A 22,305-nucleotide genomic window follows, 5' to 3' on the forward strand; every position below is an offset into this window, starting at 1 on the left:
TAGCCCGCGCTGCCGCCTAACTCCTCGGCAACTGCTCATTTAAAGGGCAGTGCGGGCTACCAGGACGAGCAGCAAGCTCTCTCTCACACACACACACTCAAAACATGGTACTGTATACAAACACATGCTGTGGTCCATGCTGCAGGTTTGTCCAACAATTAGCACAGGACAACATGGGCTGACTGAGCAGTGTGAAACAGAAACATACACACACACACACACACATGCACGGACACACACACACACACACACACACACACACACACACACACACACACACACAGAGGATCCCAGGGAAAGGGTCACATGAGTGACCAGACGGTGGTTTGGGTCTGCTGTCCCGTCACCAGACATGGTCACTGTGTCATTGGGAGGCGAGAGAAAGGAGAGAGGAAGTGTGGATACCACAGGTTTGCTAAGGCCAGTGATTTGTGTGTACACACACACACACACACACACACACACACACACACAGACACACTCACAGACACACACACACACACACACACACACACACACACACACACACACACACACACACACAGACACACAGACACAGACACCTCCCTGCAGGACTGTCAGGTTAACAGAACATTAGCAAACAGTCCGTCTTTGTCTCCATATAACCTGTGTGTCAGTTACTTTCTGCATGAATCTGACGTAAATTGCATCATTTCCTGTTTTCCCTTAGTAGCAGAAAAACACTGAGATTGTTTGCAGACTAACAAAGAATAAGAGGATTAAAAAGGTCTTCAACCAGATCTTTGGCTTATATTGTACAGACACTGCAAGTCGCCACATCAGTGACAACACTTTTTTCCATTCTTAAAATCAACCCAGAAAATGAAAAAGTGTGAAAACCACAATCAGGTTAAATCGCTTTGCACTTTACGAGGGGGAAGAGAGACGAGCCCACAAATAAAGCGCATTTTTTCATACTACGCAAGGAAATGGTAGTAAAAAGTATGACTTGTCAAAGCACTATGCCCAAGAAATTGAATGTAGGATAAAATTTAATTTAAAAAAAGATAGAGAAAGGACACAAATATGGAAGACTGCAGAAGTAAAAGAAAGATGAAAGAGGAGACAGAGTGGAGAGGAGCCCGTCTGAATGGAGCAACTGCTGCTTCTAATGAGACCAAGATTACAATACTATCAAGTGGTAAGTGAGGGTGGAGGTTTTGTAGGCTCAAAACCACTGGTTCTTACAAACACAGATGTGCTGTGAATCAGGCAAACATAGAACCAGCATGGGAAGATATACACGCATGCACTAAGCTGTGAGACACAACACTTTCTACCGCTTTCCTCTCTCGGGGGGGGGGGGGGTGAAACGCCACAGCTACCTCTCATTTTCTGCTGTTCTTTATCGCCTGTCTTTTTCATGCAGTTGTATTTAACTTAATACATTGTAGTGCCTCTCCACTTCTTCTACAGTGGTTTGAGGGCTCTGTGCAAACCTCAGTGAGCCACAGTGGCGCAGGCCGCTGCCTGGTTTGAACTCAAAAGAAAATAGAATGTTTCCAAAAACTTGGACATCCAATGAAAAGTGAGAGTGAAGACTGCGAGTCAGAGAAGGAGAGGCAAAAAAAAAAAAAAAAAAAAAAACTGAAACGAAGAAAAAGCAAAGATGATAGGAAAGGAAGCGAGGGAGGGGAGGGAGAGGCCCGGTGACCTCACGTCACATGTGACGTGGGCTCCACCACTCACGGAGGGGAGTGTGTGTGTGTGCTTCTGTGGAGGATGGCGAGGAGGATGCAGATACACTGTGGCTTTTAGCTTTTTAATAGCACTCTAGTCAGGCCGCCACCATTGTGGGAGAGTAAGAGAGACAAAGACCACGCTATCAGGCTAGCTTGCTAACCTCAGACCCCCAGCCTGCTACGTGACAGAGGACCACAAATTCAGGCCCTCTTCCAATCGCCAGGCTCCATTTGGTGGGCCCCCTCGCATCTCCAGCCCTGGTGAGTCCACATCAACACTACCGCTGCCTCTGTTTCAACTGTCTTTTCTGTCTCTTTTTTCTTTTCTTTCCTCCCTCTGACCCTAAACTCAGCTCAAACCTCTCCTGGTGCTGCTGCTAACACATGCTGCTGCTCTCTCTGCAGGCTTGTGGCTTGGGATTCCTGCGGTAGTCGCAAACCCGAAATTCTTGGTTGCAAACAGGCTCAGAGCTCCAGGAGTTTTGTCCTCTTGTGCTCGTCTTCTCTCGCATCTTTTACTCTGTGTCTCAGTCCTCTCTTTTTCTTCTCCAAGGTTGGCGGTGGTCGACTGCAGCAACGCTCTACGCCGCTCTGGCTTCCTTGTCATGGCTTCCAACAGCATCTTTGACTCCTTCTCCAACTACAGCAGTAGTCTACTCAGAGGTGAGTGCTGATCCTCCCCTCTCTCCCCGACAATCCCACCCTCTGTCCACTTCTTTTGAACGTGCCACATGTCCGTTTCTGAGAGTTAAGACATTGTGAGACTTGGGTGTGAATGCAGCCGTCTATCAGCTCACACACCCTCCGATACGTGCTGGGGGAGCTTTACTTGCGCAGTTCACTGATATGGTGCTTAAAGGCCTTTGGTTCTCTGTTCCTGTGTGTTCTGCAGGCTTGATGGAGAAGAGCCATAATGGGCTTCTCACCACAGACATTCATTATCAAGTGAAGCTCTGCTCTCTGTGAGAATTGGAGCTCCATGTTACTGGAACACGGCAATACAATAAAAGAGCAATGAAGAAAAACATATTAAGCTCTCTCACTCTGCTTTACTTCCAGGAGGTACTTTTGGTCTGTGTGGTTGAGGTGAGTGCACTACACTTGGCGACATTGGCCTCAGTCTAGAAGCCATTTGTTGCCATGGTGATTCCAATCAGACAGCTCTTGAGGGGATTTGAAGATGAGCTTCAAAGTTTGTGCCTGATCTATAAGTGATCTTGAAAATGTGTACGCCAGTTGTTCCCTCTGCCACTGAAATGCAGCAGAAAAATCTAAATCTCCTTCCCAATTAAGGACTGGTTGCCGTGTTAATTAGAGACAGCCACAGCAGAAGCACTACCAGCTCCTAATTGCTTGCAGAGTGGATCTTAAAAATCTCCGGAGCCTCACACACATACACACACGCTCTTTAAGACATCAGTCAAACACACACAAACACACACACACACACACACACACACACACACACACTGAGTAAATAGTACATCTGTGGCTCACATGAGACCAATCCTCTGATATCCACACCGCAGTGACAGCGGATGATGTTCCAGTGTTCTCACAGCTTCCAGAGACACTCCTGACAAGTCTCGCGCCTTGTCACCCTTTTTTGTCTAGATGCTCTGGATCTGCATCCCTTTATCTCCTCACTGTTTACAGGCCGCTGACTTCAGGTTTCATCCAGACTGTCTATCAGGCAGTTTTAATGTGCTCTTGGGTGCCTGATTTTGATTTCCAGCCCATCCAGAGCAGCGTGAGGGGATGAGGGCACAGAGGAGCCAGGGAGGGAGACAAGCATTTAAAGATGTAATCACCATTGGAAATCATTAGTGAATATGCAATATCCTTTTACAATTGGTTCTGTCAGGAGTTTGAAACCAAAGTGCAGGAGAACAAAGGCCAAGAGTCATTAAATCCTCCAGTTCAATCTGAAAGCGTTTCAAATCAGGACTACCTCATGTAAGCAAAATACCCCAGCGGTTAGTTTAACAACTTGCATTACACAGGCAAAGCAATTTGGCAAAAGTTCTCATTTTTTTAAAGACTCAAATCCAATGTTAGATGCGAGCCTCCCTGAGCGCTGACTTTAATACTTTGGGTGGATATTCATCCATGAAGAAGTCAGGAAAATAAGTCACAATTCATTTGTAAAGTGACAAAAAAGACAGATATTAAAGAGAGAAGGAAAAAAGACAAAGCTATTTTTTTCTTTTAAAAAAAAATCATGTCAGGCTGTGATATTGTTCAAGTCATGCCTTATTTGTGATAAAAAAAACACCATTACAATTATATCTGCGCTATTGATCTATAGGAGCTGATAACGCCAGTATATGTCAGCCTGTCTCAAAGTGCAGACAGCGAACACATATAAGCTTGTGACGTGCAACATCAGATGCACTTCGCGTGAGAAGCGAGAGAATGCCTCACCTCAGAAACCTCAGTCCTCCGGTAAAACTCAGACACACACATACATATACACACACACACACACACACACACACACACGACACATGCAATCACCAATAGAGCAGCTGTTGTTCTCATGGCGTCTATTTTCAAATAGAATACAAGTTAATAATCTGACCGTTGTGAGAAAGGGAGAGCTTTGCACCAGTGAGGTGTTAATCTGATGTAGACTGACAGTGCTGCTGCAGCTCGTTGATAATAACCACAATGAGGCTACACCTGCTAACACAGCAGCACCACGATTCAATCCCACAGCAACAATTCTGAGACTTTTTTTTTTTTTGGAAGTATGGGCCTCCAAAAAAAGCACTGGACTTTCCCGCTGTGAAGCTGAATTGCATAAACTTTACAGCGTTTTCCGATCCTGACGTGTTGGCAGTCCCTGCATCAGGTGGGCTACCTGGTTTATAGCAGCTGTGATTGGGCCTGTTTGGCTTCTTTGGCTCAATTTCTGTCACCACATTTCCCTCCACTTGGAAGCACCACTGTGCGTTTTATACAGGGGGCCGTTTTAGAGCTCTTGGGAGCCAGCTCCCTTTGTGGCAGAAAAAAGGGCCTCAGTTTATTAGGGTGGGAATGGTTTTATATGTTTGGCTTATTGTACAGCATGAATGGAAGTGTGGGCTTGTGTGTGAGAAATGCAACATGCCTCACCGCAGTTGTAGAGAGGTTATTTTGAAGGATTCTGGGAGGTGGTCTGGTTTGTTCAACAGGGGACTTGACAGACACATTTTAAATGCCGAGCTAAAATGAATCACTCATAGGGGATAAAACTGGGATGAATTTCAAAGCTTCGAACCACTGACACATAAAAAGGCAGTGTACAGTAGCTCCAAAAAAGAAAGAGGCAATAAATTTGACAGCGCATATGCCTAGTGAATTTATTAATAACACGATTAAGATTCTTTTTCTCCTCTTACATTAACATGCTTGATTGGAGGCTTTTCAAAATCCCTCTGAGTGTGAGGCCCCGGACTGACGCCAAAACACGAAGACTGGCTGAGCAAGCTGAAATCTGTAACCAGATATTAAGAATTTCAATATTCTAAAGTGAAAGCAAATAATAGAAAACTCATGACAGCCACAGAGCGGTGAAATCCTGTCTCCAATTTAGCTGGGTATAATATCTATTTATAAAACTCTCAAGGCATATTGGATAGAAGAAACGCTCTGGACTTGATTAGGTCTGTAAACGTTTTGGAGGTACTTATTTACTTTTTGGTCTGTCTCGCCGTTTTCACCGTCTGTCAACACAACTTTATGGGGAACACTTTCAGGGGTTGCCAGCAAGATGGCTTCCAGGTAGAGCATGTGGAGGGGCGTGCTGATTATGTGGTCGACTAATCCCAAACCTGCCTCCGCCCTTTTGGCTCGAACCACCATGTTCAGCCTTGCGTTGGTCAAGGTTAAAGTTGTGCTAAGTGTAGTAGTAAATACAATTTTCTGGTGGTCGGCAAGCAACCACAGGGGCCAGATTCTTTGCAGCCAATCTGATAATAAAGATTTATGCTGTAAAGGTTTCTCTGACTGGAGGGAAAGAAGTGTTTTGAAAGGTTGAGCAACTTCTATCAACAAACATTCCTGGAGGGGGGGGGGGGGTCCTATAATCCCACTGGAAAGTAAACTGGAGGTGCATCGCGGCCTGTGAGGATGTGATCTGAGGCTGGTGACGAGCCAAGCAGGCTGGAAGAATACTCGGCGCGGCGTCTCGGCCCCTTGAACATTCAGTCTGCATGTTAGACCCAGTGATATGATTGTGCTTGGCAGCTGTGAGAGCAGTGAACTCAGTGCATGGATGCAAAACACATTCACTGAGGTCACCCTCAGATTTAAAAAAAAAAAAAGAAGCACTATAGTCTTACATGATCATGGAATCATGGAGCTGACTGCTCGAAACTAAGAGGGACACAAACGTGCAGATATCAATTGATGTTGCAGGAAATTATAATGTCTAGACCAGTTTCTTTAATTGTGACCTTGAGGAACAAACTACATGGAGGCAGGAAAATATTCAGACTTCAAAAATGCCTTTATAATTGGATAACGAGGTGGAAATGATTACAATATAAAATTCTTTAGCTTGATTTCTAAAAAGTATTGCCCATACCGGATGAGGCTGGTCTACTCCTATGAGTCATCTCTTTACGGTTAATTTGCTTCACTTACGAGCTGATAATATTTCATATAAACCCTTACGTTAAAATGATTAAATCCACATCACTGTTATTAGAGTCTTCATGATCTCATTCCTCGTGCAGGGTGGACAACCAAATTAAGGAGAAGCCCTTTTTGCAATTTTCTGTTTCTTAATTTTGTCTTAAATCCTACGCCCTAAACCACAGGCCTGCCTCACAGCTTATTATATGGTAGGGAAGGGTTTGCTGAAAAACACAACTACTACTGTAAGCTAATGCATGTATTATTAACCTAAATTCACGCAGCAATTGCATAACGATTTGCTTGCCGTTTAAAAAAAAAGAAGAAGAAGCTACAAATCCTGCAATAAAACACAAGTTTTCAACTACACTTAGAAAGCTGTGACCTGAGTTTGACTTTGCTTAAGTGGACTTTCTGTTTAGCCCCCTCCCTGTATCGTTAAAAACAACATCCTTTCTCCTGCAGCAAGAAGAAGGAAAGCAAAAACGGTCTGTGACTAAGCACAACCTCGATTGCAGTGCACTTTTGTTTTTAACATTACAGTTACATTCAAAGCCACAAATTACTTTAATGGGTGGGCATGAGTCTGGTCTGCAGCAAATAAAATGACTCAAACTTATGGAGATCCCACATGTGCAGACATATATCAGTAGAGAGCAACTTTTCTCTCGTAGATGGAACACAGGAGGGATTTTATTTTATTTTATCATGTGTGAAAGTTTAGCAAAGATCTAAAGCCCATGAGGAAGTCACTCTGTCACCATTAAAGCATGAAAAATGGAATGTTTTTCACAGGCAAAAAAAAAAAAAAAAATCCTTCCTCCAGACTGAATCTTCACTTCATTATGAGCAACTTTAATCATGCTCAAAACATCCCTCTTCCCATAAGCAATAAAGAAAAAAACTTAATTACGGTGGAGGGAAAATGCAGATAATGATAGGATGTGAGAAAGCTGGAGGCTATGAAATGTTTTCTGATTCTCTATTTTCCTCTATTTTCCCAGATTTTTTTCCTCCAACTTGTTTACATACAGTTAATTGTCATTGCTGCAATAAAACATGTTTTTGGGTTGCTTCTCCCTTCCCCTCAAGCATAACTTTAACCACAGAGAATTGATTTTTTTTTTTTTTTTTAAGAGAGAGCTGTTCATGGCCTGTTCGTTGGGGGGGCACAAATAGCAAATAATCAAAAGCAGCCCACCCAAGTGTGCTGATCTACTTGGATATTAAGGGTGGGGGGAAAAATCTGAATAGTGCAACATATTAAAATAATTCCTTTTGCTACACAATGTCAATATACTGGTGTAAAATATCGACGTTATATGTATTAAATATACTTTTACATCTATCAAATCTTAATAAAAACAGCTGGATAACACAGAATCTCCCATCAAAATTCTGAAAATTGGTATCTCACTTTTGTGTAAACAGCAATGCTGAGCTAAGCTCACTTCCTGTGAATAGCCGGTAGACGATCAGGCAAATCTTAGTTGGATTAAGCTACATGTTTTCATATCAGGTTCCTCATTTTAGCTAAGCTAAGCGAAAGTTAATATTTCATCCCAGTTGCTAAGTATGGGTAAATATTTAATTCCTGCCTTTGCCTTTTTGTTGATCTTTTACACCTTAGTTACACAGTGTTGTATCGAGGGTGCACTGTCTCGCAACACGTCAGTTACAGCAGGATCTTTGCATTGTGACACAAATTATCATGATGACATAATTTTGCGAGTCCCTCAGTGATTCATAACTCGTTTAACAATACAAAGGGAGGTTGTAAATGATAAGCCTCCACCAAGCAGCACTTCTAACTTTCACTAATTTGTAAACTGATATTTTTATGCTTCCCAAGATGTGGTAAAAATATAAAATGTAGAAATTCAATATCTAAATCATCCAATGTTTGCATATTTGATTTCTAAAGGTGCTCCTGCATCATAAATATCCATGCAGTGTTTCCTACTCTTCTAGCGGGTCTTGACCTGAGGTAAACTCCAGCTAGCCTCGACTTTCTCCACAGCTGCTCACTTCTGTATTAGCTCAGCAGGACACACCATGCCAGGGATTCCCCGTCAGCTGCGCAGCAGAAGTGGCCCCTCCATCTCATCTCCATAGTCTGGACTGTGAGGTCATTCCGTCTGTGTGCACTCGTCTCACAGTCGCAGGCGTCACGAGTACAAACCCAGTCAGGCCTCAATGGTATACAGCCTCAAACAGCAAACGTCACGTTTGCGCAGACACAGATATTCACCGCCTGATGTTTTTGCCCATGCTGAGTCAGAGAGGAGCAGTGAATGTCAACATGATGACTGTGATGTTTTCCCCCCTTTCTAAATGCTGTCTGACCTCAGCATAATAGCTGGTCAGGACTAACATATGGTGTGCTCCTGCCTTAGTCCAGCAGAATTACCCACATGGTGACTAAACATCAGACGACTTAAGTGAAAAATATCAGACTGCCTCCATTTGTGTCTTGCTCTTAGAAGACTGAACTCTTGAACTGACTCAAACCAGACAGCCTTCCCTGTGAGGTGTGAGTTTGAGAGTGATTGTTAAACCATGTCTCCACCTTTGGGAATCAAGCAATTTCAGCATTTTACAGATTTAAAGTGCATGCAGACGTTAACAGCGAAGTCTTTGCGCTACTAAACAATCTCTCACTTGAACAAAGGCTCCCTTAAAAGTTCAGTCCCCTAACTTTTGAAACCAGACAGACATTTGTGTTGGGGGGGGCGGGGGGGGGGGGGGGCGGACAGACTTTAATCAGGGTGACGACACAGTCAGTATTCAGTGAGTGTCGATCAATCTAATCACCAGGCAGCCAGACTGCTGGCTACTGATTGGATTTACAAACGCTCCTTGTCATCGTTGTGTCATTAGCTTGTCGTTAGCGGTGGCTGCCTTGACGTGGAGCAGCTACGTGCTGGGCCTAAACGCTGCAATCAGGGGATTAGGCTGCAGTTACAGCAAAGCCTCAATGGACGCCTCAGGCTCTGAGTCGAGGAGAAGAAAGTCTTGCCTCAGAATGCTAGCTCCACGTGGCCAGGGTGCTAACTGTACATGAGCAACGCCACTGCTGATTAGCCATGGACATGATGAGAGGAAACATTCAGTCACTTTAGAATTCAATTAGGCCATGTCCTTGACTCTTGCAATGATTTGAATGGAGGGACTCCATTGAAAATAAGTTTTACTCTTCAATTAGGTTTGCTTAATCTGGTGCTGGGAATCCAGCCCAAAGACATTACAGAAACTCTGTTGCATGCAACTCAGCGTGGAGACACTCAGCGACATGTGGATGTGATTCATTTTCTTTATATTTGATTTAGAAATCAATTGAATGATTGACAATAATCACCCACTGTGCAAAATATTGGATTTTTGAGGGATGACAGTATCGTGTGTTTGAGTGCTTAGAGCTGTTTGGCTTGCAGGCTGATAGTCGCCACACCCTTGTTTCCTTGCGATGAAAAGCCCCGAGGGCCAGCCGAGCACTTTCCAAAAGTTGTCTCGTGTCTGCAGAGGAAAGTGGCATGGACGGTCGTCAGGGAACCAGCACCGGGGTTCCTGCTGGAATCCGGTTTGATTCGGCACTGAATCAGATGTTGCTCTGGAAGCCTAACCCCTCTAAAGAGGGCAATACATGCAAATTCAGTATTTTGGGTTTCTTTGATGTCCACATGCACTTGAATGAGTGTGACGGAACCTGGAATGACCCCTGTTGAATGAGTCCCTGAACATCAATGTAAGGAGTTCAAAGAGAGGAGCACTGGTGTAGAAAAAACGTGGAGTGTGTTCACATAATGCTGAAATATGTGTGTGTGCAGTGTCACACAGTCGCAGCCGAAAGGACTAGAGTCGGCCTCATACTAACACACAACGCAACCAGGAACAATGCTGTTGGCCCAGTTCTTTAAGAACTCATGCCATTCATTTCATACGATGCTGTGTCCCCTCACAGTCCAAAGTAACAGGAACCTATTCTAAAAAAACAAAAAAAAATTAAAAAAACATGTGGCTTTTGTTGCAGGGAGGAATGAACAACAGCATTCCATGTGCAACCACATCAAAGGTCCCCCTCACCATGAGGCTAAATGAGGGCAGATTGTCCAGCTTGCCCCCCCTGACATACCACTAATTAAGCAAGGATCTAAAACCAACACTCCTCTTCATTAATGCCTCTTCCTTTTCATCCCCTCTCATCGTGTCGTCACTCTAATCTACAAAGTTTTTAAAGGTTCTCTTAGAGTTCCAGTGCAAGGGGACAGCCAAGCACAAAGGGGCATTGTCTGCTGGTGAAAATGTGGTTTACAGGCTCTGCTATAATAGCTTGGTGGTTGCTGGAAGCCATGCACACTTCCTAATATTCGACTCACATGCGATTTCATTTTGAGAAAAGACTGAGCTATGGGGCTTTGCCTTTGTGTGAGAGGGACGCCTCGCAACTTATTTTCTAAGCCGACAGACTCAGGCTCCCTTACCCCCTCCCTGCTCTTCACCCCCCTCTTCCCCTCTCTGGTGGCGCTACTATATTTGTGTGGGATCTCTAGCGATGGAAGAGTAGACACAGGCTGCATTGCCAGTCAAACGTGTTTGGGCTGTCAGACTGAATGGCTTCCAGCGCTGCGATCTGTCTCCTCTCCTCGTCAGTGAGAGCTGTTTGATCTGACAGAGAGACTCCATTAGAGACACAGGGAAGTTCAACTGCTGGGAGGTTGGATGGCTTCAGCAGTCAGAGTAGCAGCCCAGAGAGGAAAAGGTTTGCACACACAGTCTGGTTGCAATCTTGGTGTCTGTGCTGTGTATCTATAAATGTCTTAGAGCATTACTTGTCACTCTACAAGGTGTGTGTGGTTACACGTTGAAGAAAGCGACATAAGTAAGCCCAAGAGGGCTGACATGCATCAGGACTCTGCATTGGGTAAAGGGCAATGACGCAGTGGGTCGTGATATCATAAATGTGCAGTGCTGCTGACCTGTTATGTCGCAGAAGAGGAGATTATTTGCTGAGGCAGCGAGACAAGCAAGGCAAATGTCTTCTGCAACACACACCATAGGTTTCACTCTGCCTCACAGTGGTGTCGACCTCATAAACCTGCACCGAGTTCCACCAGAGCACAGTGTCAAAGTGGTGTGAGGGCAGACGATGGTTTGATAAATATGCATCAATGGTTCAGCCACAGACCGTCACTGCACTCTCTACACTTAATGTGGCTTCAACTTCTACTAATCAGGAGGAACTCTGACAACTTTCTCCAAGACATCTTTTTAAGAAATATAAGGCATGTAGTATTATATGTGTTTTATCGCGTGTGTTATTGTGGCTCTTTAAAAAAGAAGTCAGACTGAATTGATGTGGTTTCTCTGAAAGATCACTATTCTGATCTGTGTGTGGCAGCTGGTAATGGCACTCTGGTTGCATGGCAGTTAAACTGTCACTGGCAGGAAATGTAATTTTTTTTTGGGAGAAAGTGGATGCAGCATGACAGCGCTACAGGTGTGTGCTTGTGTGTGAGTGTGTGTATGTGTAGGTGTGCGTGTGTAATCCATTGCCAGTTTGCCACGAGAGAGCTTGTCTCTGCTACTGTCCCTCAACCATCCTGAGGAGTATTCTCCCAAATTTTAGCTGGACACGTTTGGCAAAGCCAGAGTGAGTCAGGATACTGTGTGTGTGTGTGGACCTGTGTGCGTGTGTGTGTGTGTTTATGTGTAGGGGGCGGGGGTGCTGTCACTTTGGCAACGCAACTGCACATATTGCAGCGATTACCACAGCGGAAAAATGTTTTTCTGCAACATGCAATTACTACAGATTACAGATTGCCGTCCTTGCATCAGAAGCTCTCGCCAGAAAAGGAGAAACACTGTGCATTTGTGTGTGTGTGTGTGGATTTATGTGTGTGTCGTTACACACAAATAGACAGACAGACACAGAGACAAAGAAAGATGAGAAATGATTATAGCTCACACTAAAAACCACAACTGAAAAAATGGGGGGAGTTGACGTATTTATGGGACTCATTTAGATTTAAAAGTTATATTGACTTTCAGGGGTAAATAAAGACCCTGGAAAAAATACAATCTGTCTTCCAGTAGAAAAAAAAAAAGCAGAGCAAGGGTTATTTTTCAGGCCTTTGTCCATCATCAACAATATGAAAAATGTCCTCCTGGAGTATACAACCCAAAATGCCACAAGTCATATCAATTTTTTTTCCAGGTTACAAATCACCCTCAATATCACAACGCTCGCTTCACTTCACACTGAACAATATAGCAGGAAAGTGGCTCCCCGCAGCTAGGCAGGGCCTTATTTACAAACCCACCAGATCAAAACTCAACCCAAAGTGCTCCTATAATAGCACTGGGGCCTTTGGGTGAGCTTACCATCCAATGCTACTTTTAGTGGGTTTCCAAAGAATAAACAGGCCTGGCAACCACATCACAGGCTGCTGACTGTCATCATTGGGTGAGTGTACCGGACGGATGATGTGAGGGTGGAGCGACCATGACATCGGGGTTTACAGCGAATGTGAGCAGTCTTTGAAAGGATCGGAGGGGGGCCAGCCCACAATCAACTCCAAAACACAGATCACAAAGCGTCTCAATGTGCCTCGGGATATCTCCCGATAACAGAAAACACACAAACACCTGCGTTTGAAATCCTACTAATCCTAAAAATAAAGAAGTACAACAAATGTGTAGCGTTGATACAGTGGCCTACGCCTGCAGCAGCAAACCTTCACCAGCGACTTTTACGTCTTTCTTAAATTGAATTGTCCTCACATGAATTCTGCTGCATCGGTGCATACACGGTAGGTGGAAGTCACCTCCGCTGCATCTGAACTACATACCACGCATTACACGGCACTGTGCATTGTTATCATGCCATTTCCTGGGATCCCCCTTACACTCAGGTCAATTATTCTTCTGGATTGATTCGATACCACACCCTAGGATACACGTAAATTCTGTAGGCTACAGTGTAACCAGACATCCCCATTCTTAGAAATGCAACTGCAAGTGAAAACAAAGACTGCAACAGCCACGACCAGTCCGCTTCGTGGCGCCGCCATCAAATTCTCAAATGCTTAATTTCGACATCATGCCCTCCTCTGGTCAGCGCTCCTTTCAGCATTGCAGTTATTTCAATAAATCTACATGTTGAATATTTGTAGGCTCAAAGACACAGCGGCACCGTGTAGGCTGTGTGTAGATCTGAAGAAAAAGCAAGTACAAACCAGCCTTTCAGAGGCTTTAACAACTGTAGTTTAGATCAGTGGCCTCGCTCCTTTGTTACATGTTTCATGTTAACAGCCAACATCTGTAGATAAATGAAAACACAATCGTGCAGGTCCTTCATCTACAGAAAATGTTGCAGAGAACATCACTGTCGATCCCACGGATCCGAACAACAGCCATGTACTGTGATTACTACAGAACCTTTAATTACTTCATGAGTTAAACCGGAAAAATACCCAGAGCAAAACCCGCTGGGATGGAATGTCTCAAGACAGCAGCGGTTTTGTCAGCTCTTCTGTTACTTGCTCATCTGTACTTTCTAATGTTCGGATGTCAATGATGATTTCAGGACAGAGCTCCTCCCCCTATCTAGCAACAAGCATCCATTTTCAAACCCATGATGCACAGTGTTTCAGTTCACCTCCAATAGACTGCTGCAGGAATGACACACTTGTAGACCAACATGAAAAACAGCAGAAGATTTAAATGCTCATCAGCATTACAATCGTCACAAAAGGAAACCTCTTGTACCATTTTTGAAGAATAATAGCAATTTTTAGGAGTTCAAAACTAATATTTCTATAACTTCACCACTGAAACAAGACTTTAATGTCACCATAACTTGCTTCATACATCTTCTTCTCTTTGCTGATGAGGTTTGAAGTGAACATCTGTTGTCTCCTTAGTCACTTGTTAGCAGTGGCTAACAAGTGACTAAGGTATGGTATGGTATTTACTGGCGTATCTTGTGCTGTAGAGCAAAATGTTAAAATAAGCTTGTGTTAACCACAAACCTTATTTTGGGCATTTAACTGAAAACCCATTTAAGAGGATGAGGGAGCTGGAGGTTCAACTATAATAACTTATTTCCAGGTTTTACAACTCATTCTTTCACCACTTTATTAGGTTCTATATAAAGTCTGATTACATTCTCCACCAAAAACAAACCCAACTGTGGTTACCATGGAAACGGACCCGACTTTTCACGGGCACTAATGTCTGACTGGTTCAGCAACGGTCTGGGCCTTGGTGCAGGAAGGTTTCACACCTATAATTTTGACTTGGACCAAATAGGTGCAAAAGGGCTCTTAGACTGAAGATGTTACATTGGTCGTTGTGTTAGATACTGCCTGTTATGTTGCCGTCTTCATTACTGCATTGCATTGTGGGACGTTTATGCCAGCATAGTGCCTGGTGCTTGCATATTCCCCAAGTATCCATTTCGATTTGATTCCTCCTGACGCGTTCACTGGGAAATAGTTTTTCAGTAACAAGTGTGAGGTGTTTGAAAACGACTGTAGTCTGTAGATTTTGAATTCAGCAGACAGAGTTGGACTCGTCCCCCAAACAACCATTATTGTGCTCAATTGATTCAGAGGGCTTTAATAAGCCCTTGGCTCCACTCCGCACCTTGTATAACATGTAAGCAGAGTATTAAAGATGCATGAGATGAATGTGCTCATTGTCTCCTCTGGTGACTTCTCAACTCATCACACTTGCAATGTAGCCTAATTAGCTGCTAGGTTTGGAAATGTCAGCCTCCTCTCCATCATTTTAATATGTTTTCGAAACGCCTTCAAGGGCCTGGAATCAAGTTTGAACATTTCTCACGAGTTACTAAGTATATAAAGTCCTACGGTGGGAAAAAAAAAACCATGGAAGAAACATATAGAAAATTGTGTTTTTTTAAGCTCACTTGGATCTAAAAGTTTTGAGTACATACATGAATTTGATTAAAACTAACACAGACAGCCTTGGTGATGAAAGGAAAGCATTATACAAATTGTTTGATGTGTTCTCTATTTTTAAGCCTGAACATCAAAATGGACAAAAATGACCACCAATTGTGAAGTGCTGACACATTATATAATCAAACGAGAGCCAGGATCCGCCATCAGAGCAGTGAAAGCCTGAAACCCAAACAGCCTGTACCCACTCACTGTTGCTGAAACATTTCTCCATATTCTTGTGTATATAAACACTCTGACGCGACAATATGATTTGGCTTTGAGGGGGCTGGCACAAGTGACTATGGTGACTTACATCATGCTTGCGAGTCTAATCACAGACACTCTTGTCATATCAAGCAGAAAAAGTCCATTTCATAGCGACCTTCATTTAAAAAAAAAAAAAAAAAAAAGGGAAGGGTAAACAAGCCCGGCGTTCCACAGCCACCGCAGAATTCATCATTCATACAAAAAAATACCCCGAGCCCCAAAGTGGAGCTAATTTAATCCGAGAGGAATAAAACTCCATTTCATAGAAGTCGTCCATTCAGAACACTCATATTTCCACTGAGCAGAAACCCCCGGCTGAAATTCGAGCAGACACTTTTCGGAAGGAATGCATTCGGTGGGTTGAGGGCCAAAGCTTGCCCTGTAATTTGTGAATGTACAGAAATGTGTGACCGCCACAGCTTCTCTAAAGATAGAAATCTTTGTCTTATGTCATCACCGAACCTCAAACTATTTCTAATTGCCCCCATGGCCCCCACTCCAAATGAATAGCTACCCATCCAAAGGCTTATGTGTGCAAGTCTGAAAATAGCCCAGGAGTTTACACAGGCTAATAGATTAGATTCAGCAAGAAACTCTAAAAGGATCCCCACGTGTTTGAGACCGTCCCCGTCTTCAGAGTGGCACTGAGAGCAGCTTGGGTGGCATTTAGAATCAGGTATAAGTTTACAGACCCCAAAGGCTTCCCAGCTAATGGGGATCATACTCATATTAGCCTTCACAATCTGACTCATTACACATGTAACCCAAAGTAAGTGAGCTTTATACACACAGAAGAGGAGGACTCAATCATAGGATTAGTTTGACTTCATTGTATATCCTTCTCTTAAGTGTCTGAGGGGTCTCCTTTGGTTCTGTGGATGTCTTACAAACCCCTCAGATACCACAAGGGACCCTTAATTGTTATGAGCATAAATTAGAGAGATAGAAGGATGAGCTCGAGTTGTCAGAGAGATGAGATTCATATCTGAAGGATCGGTTTTCTTTTTATCCAAGAATGGTACAAATTGTATACGCTGAGGCCTGTTTGAGGTGAGTTTGGGGTTTCACATATCCTCCAGGAGTTCTGTCTTGATTTCAAGCTCAACCCACCCTGATCATTAAAAAGCGTTCAGGGGCACGGCGGGCTCTATCCTCAATGCCTGTGCGGCTGAAACTGTAGAAACTGGATGTTGAAATGCAGAGGTCTAAATGTGACAGGCGCCCGGAGCACACATTAGGGCTGAGCGGGGCAGAGCTGGCTGGGCTGTGTGGTCACATATTAATAATGAACTAGGGAAGGAGGACGACTGAAATATCACCGGCACTGTCATTGTCCCAGTTGAGCTTCACTGGAAATAGAGGCTGCTTGATGATTTGATCAGAGGTGATTTTCTGACGTGGAGATTGAGGGGATTTCACTGGAGTGATTTTAGTGCAACTACAGGGTAGTTTACTGTGATTTGGGGTTCCCCCAGTCATAAAACCCCAAAATGGGCACACATTAGGCCGCATTATCTTCCTCCAGGGCACTCATGAAGTAAGATGCCACTAATTCAACTCTCTAAATGCCTACCTAACTCAAGGGATGGTTAATACGGTAATGGCTGCATTGTCATAATTTTTTTTTTTAATTTCTTCCTTTTCTGATTGGTACCACTTTTGTCAGCCAGCCCCTTGAGTCAGCGGCCCACACAGCACGATCATCTCAATAACAAGTAACCACAAGCAATGTTAATATCCCTGACAGCTCAATGGCATTTAAAACGAGAAAGACAACAAAATAAGGCCAAACAAAAAGTGATGAGGGACTTGGAAGAGGCTCACTCGCGGAATGAATCACACTGCAGATTTTCTAAAAAAAAAATCTTTTGGATAAAACTTTGCTATTTATCTCTCTCTCTTTCTCTCCCTCTCTCTCTCTCAGGCCATGAATGTTTCTCTCCACATAAAAAAAAGATAAAGTAAAATACAAGGATTTGAATTTGCAAGAGTAGAAATTATTTATTTTTGCTAATTTGATTTATAAAATAGCATATTTCCCTGGCGTGCCCCCTCCCTCTACCCCCTTCTCTCTGACACCGATCATAGTAGGGGATGTTCAAAATAAATCTCAAGCCCCTCGGTTGACTCTTCACGCCGGTTAAATTCACTTTATTTGTTTTCCCTGAGAGAAATAACATTTATGAACCTGAAAAATGAACCTGTTATTATTAAAAAGAAACATCAATCGAATTAATTAATTCGAAATGCGCCTCAACTAAATTGATGAAGGACGGGTGACTTTTTTTTTCCCAACCTCGCCTTCAGATTAAATCAATTTTATTTAATCATGATTTCATTTTTTTGAGAGGGGGGGGGGTGATTAAAAAAAAAGCTGGCGGGAATTTCTGCATTCATTTCAGCAACAGTTACGTCACAAAATACTTCAAACATCATGACAACGGCCCTCTATCGAATATATCGGACCTCTCAAATAACCTGAGCGCTTTTTTTTTTTGGAAAGCGACCAAGAAATAATATCTACAATATCAGCTACAATGCAATTAATTCTCCAAACGGTGTGTGGAAGGATGGAAACGTGAGCTGTAACCCGTCACATGCTCCAGCGGGCTGCTTTTAAACGAATAAATGTTAGTGGATTAAATAGGGATTCATTTCTCAACAGTAATTTAGTTTATTGAGATTCGTGCAAAAGGAAAAAATAAAACAAGGATGCACTTTTGTTTAAAAAAAACAACAACAGACGTTTCTTTCAATGAGAAAATATCACTAAAAAAAACAGTTTTTATTGGATTGACTTGCGCCAAGTAATCCCATCAATATTTCCGAATGTGTTAGAGGAGATAAAAGTTTCCTCTCTCTCCCCTGCAGATGTGACGAGTCTCTGACTGTGTGAGCATTGAAAAGGCAAATGCGCCAACTAGTGTCTGCAGGATGCATGACACGTGTGTATATGTACATGTGTGAGTGTGAGTGTGTGCGTGTGTGTGTGTGTGTGTGTGTGCAGGGTGTGCCGTCATTTCAGGTTTCTAATGGATTCTGCCTCTGGCTCGCGCGCACTCACACTCTCACACACTCACACACACACACACACACACACACAGTCGCATCTCTGTTGTGTCTTTTGATGTGGAAACACCACATCGCCTGTTTGCTTTAATGCGCTTATTTATTTCCTTCAGCTAATTAAAAATGATACGATCAGTCTTACACCCATAATTTCACTTGATGAAAAAAAAACAAAAAAAAAAAAAACAAACAAAACCTGCTTGCGCGAGGCCAGGTGTGACGGCTCCTCGAGACTCAGCAGATCTCAGCAGCTTTGATAAATTAGAAGTAGAACCCGAAGTGTGATTGAGCCACACACCGAATTCTGCTCCTAAATTACCAACACTTTAATTCAATGTGAGACTAATAACTCGTGCTCATCACAAAGCCTGCTTTGTATACAACTTATTTTGCCAACAATTATAGGTCATTCTATTTTTAAATAACCTCCAAGCTTTTTTTTCCCTCCTCATAATGATGCTATATGATTAGACATCTAAAAAAAAAAAAAAAGGAAAATGTGGCTTTTATATATCTCTGTATGCAAATCATACTTCCAGGCGTCTATATTATAAACTTAGTAAAATATGATAAGAAAGAGCAGATCTGTATCAATAATTCAGCTGGCGTGTGACAGCAGCGCAGGCTCCGAGAAGGAGCAGCGGAGAGTTTGATTGGTCTGGTGAAAGCCCAACCCATGAGATTCATTGGTGGAAATCATCTCCACACTCCCAACCACTAAACACTAAAATGACTCGGGTAAAATAATACCGCGGCACTCTGCACTCCGTTCAGCCTGCCGACTCCTTCGCGTGTCCTAGAACGCAGCTGATATCCTGGATAACTTTGAAGGAAATCCCCCTGGAGGTTTCTTATGAAATCACCTCGTTTTTTGGTGAGGTTGGGGGGGGACGATCCGAAGAGGATAAAGTTTGACGAACTTTCACGCAGGAAAAGAGGGGGACACTGATGCGACTCCAGTCTGACTCTAGATATTCGGCTTTGACTGTTTCGGCAGAAGATTCTTGCGGTTCAGTCGAGATCTTTTTGTTTTATTATTTTAGTGGTGAAGTCAGTCAGCTGGATGCTTTGACTCTGGATTTCCTGATCGCCGCCGTCAGTCACTGATCGTGACTGAATTCTTGACTGAACTGATCTTTGACTGATCTCACACTTGAGAGTTCCAGCTTTTTGTGGTCCTGATATATCGTTGAGGCGCCATCGCCCGTGACTTCTTTGTATGTTTTTTTTTTTGGGTTGGTTTTTTTTTCCCCCCCTTTCTGCTGAAGTTAGTGAGACTCAGAGCAGGCTGACACATCCTGTGCAGATGATCTAGACATCAGAGTTGAGCGTCTGTTTGAAAGTATAGCGAGGCTGGTTTCCCTCAAGACTTGGTGCGCTCTCACCTCCATCCTTTGCGGCCAAACCCGTGGACTCCTTGAGACCATCAGCGTCTGGAGGAGAGAAGAAGACGAAGAAAAAAAACCCAAACTGTTCTTCTCCCTCCTGAACTTCTCAAACAACCCACGCAGGTTGCACTGACCCCAAGCTGTTGTGATGCATATTCCCGTAGAGCCGCCCACCACCAGACGGTTCACGCCGCCCTCCACGTCCTTCACCTGCAGTAAGATCGGAGACGGCAACGGGGCCATGGCCACCCCGGGGCCCCTCAGGTCAAGACCTGACACCAGGAACGTGGTGGACGTCCTGGCCGACCACGCCGGCGAGCTGGTGCGAACCGACAGCCCAAACTTCCTCTGCTCAGTCCTGCCGTCTCACTGGAGGTGCAACAAGACGCTGCCCGTAGCTTTCAAGGCAAGACACACAGCTTCTACCCAACTTTTCATTTCTGAGGTGCATTAACTGTAGTTGATGGAGGAAACGCTCCATGGAATATACCTTTTTTTTTTTAGATTATTGAGCATGCTATACAATTCACTCTATTAGTTGTTTTTTTTGCCTTTTGCAGCTCGTTATCTTATTTACTCTCTAAAATAAGCATGACAATAATTTGATTTATTGGTTGTAATTGGAATCATGCCGAATAATATTTACGTAAATCGAGCCAAATATTACTGCAGCCTTTAAAAGTGCATATATATATATATATATATATATATATATATATATATATATATATATATATATATATATTACTACACAGTTACTTTGTGTTATTTGACTAAGATGGTTATCCGCCTCTTTTCTGTTTTATGTGTTGGATTTTCTCCAACAAGGAAAATAAATGTCATTCAAACACATCTTTTTACCCGCTTCAAATATTCGTGTTCAATGGGCTTCAGAAGTGTCTGTTTCACACAATCTCCAGCAATTTCCGCAACCGTTTGTTGTTGATCTTGTGGTGAAATTGTACAAATACCACTACTCAATATAACAGGAGCCGGATGCGGTTTAACGCGCGCAGTGTGTACATTTGGTTTTGGGGACACGGAGTGACCGGCCGCCCGCTTTCTTCGTACACACGCAGGTCGTGGCTCTCGGTGATGTCCCCGACGGGACTCTGGTCACTGTGATGGCCGGGAACGATGAGAACTACTCGGCCGAGCTGAGAAACGCCTCAGCCGTGATGAAGAACCAGGTGGCCCGGTTCAACGACCTGCGTTTCGTTGGAAGAAGTGGACGAGGTGAGTTCACTCTCTCCCTCCCTCTCTCTGTCTCACACTCACTCACACACACACACACACACACACACACACACACACACACACACACACACAATTTTCTATGATTTAATGTTGTACAGACACAACTGCGCATGGCAGCTTTTTAAATACTGTTCTGTACATTTGGGGCCTGTTGTCTATTATAAGATTAAAAAACTGCAAGACGACCAAATGTGGAATCATTTAGGTATGAGTACGGCGAGTGCCCTCTCTTTGCCAACTTGGTGTCATCTGGAACATCTGGCTTGCGTCACGGTGCACAGTTGCGATGTGCCTGTAATTTTCTTAATCCAGGGGAATACAACAGTCCACGTGGTGCAAATCTGAGGGATGGATGAAAAACCGTCTAGCAATTCATGTCCCGAGGCAATTAGTCCAACACTCCCCGCCACCATTTAGGATACATGCCGCTAAAAGCCTGATACTAACTATCATGGGTACTGTAACTATTATTGCGTTTAATTGCTGCAGAAACACGCATCAGCAGGCCTGTATGATGCTTTGGTTAATGCATGTTTTTGTGCAATATTGAGTAAATCAAATCATATAAAATGCCATGCATAAATAATAAAATACCCCGGGATTTGGATTTTTTTTGAATGTATTTATTTATTTATTTATTCAAATTCTTGCTCTGAGAATTCGTCTGTTTAAAGAGATTTTCATTTTCTGGCCTTGTGCCGGCCTTTCATGGTCCCCCTTTATTGTTGAAATAATTTGAGTTAAAGAATAGAAAACGGGGCTTGTCTCTGAATAATAAAGTAGCCTACACATTTGATGTCAGCAGTAAATCACCCCACGGGAGGATTCTTCTATTTTTTTCCTCCCACGCAGTCTCCTTTTAACAAGAGATGTTTCTCTCATAGACGGGACGCGCACCGGAGCCGCTGCATGACGCAGCCCTCCTCCCCCTGCTGCCTTGTTGAACAATAAACTATCACTGTGAGCATTTTCGGACAATCTGGAACAGATTCTCACAATAATCTAAATCATACCCACAGTCGGGCCATCCACAGA

At 43.4% G+C, this 22,305-nt stretch overlaps 1 protein-coding gene across 2 annotated transcripts in view; it reads left to right on the top strand.

Annotated features, from left to right (window-relative positions):
• The first annotated feature begins 1,750 nt into the window (after nt 1–1,750).
• The window catches only part of runx3 (RUNX family transcription factor 3), a 48,019-nt gene continuing 27,464 nt past the window's right edge, over nt 1,751–22,305 (top strand). For both annotated transcript variants that reach the window (XM_086182146.1, XM_086182147.1), the window contains exons 1-4: nt 1,751–1,964; nt 2,257–2,366; nt 20,178–20,419; nt 21,093–21,249. In XM_086182146.1, coding sequence (XP_086038272.1) covers nt 2,309–2,366; nt 20,178–20,419; nt 21,093–21,249 — 457 coding nt within the window. In that variant the 5' untranslated portion in view covers nt 1,751–1,964; nt 2,257–2,308. The remainder of the gene's footprint in view (nt 1,965–2,256; nt 2,367–20,177; nt 20,420–21,092; nt 21,250–22,305) is intronic.

The sequence above is a fragment of the Aulostomus chinensis genome, chromosome 17 (genome assembly GCF_037954235.1).
Source record: "Aulostomus chinensis isolate RoL2024-O1b breed Wild chromosome 17, RoL_Achi_v1.0, whole genome shotgun sequence".
Classification (NCBI taxonomy): Eukaryota; Metazoa; Chordata; class Actinopteri; order Syngnathiformes; family Aulostomidae; genus Aulostomus; species Aulostomus chinensis.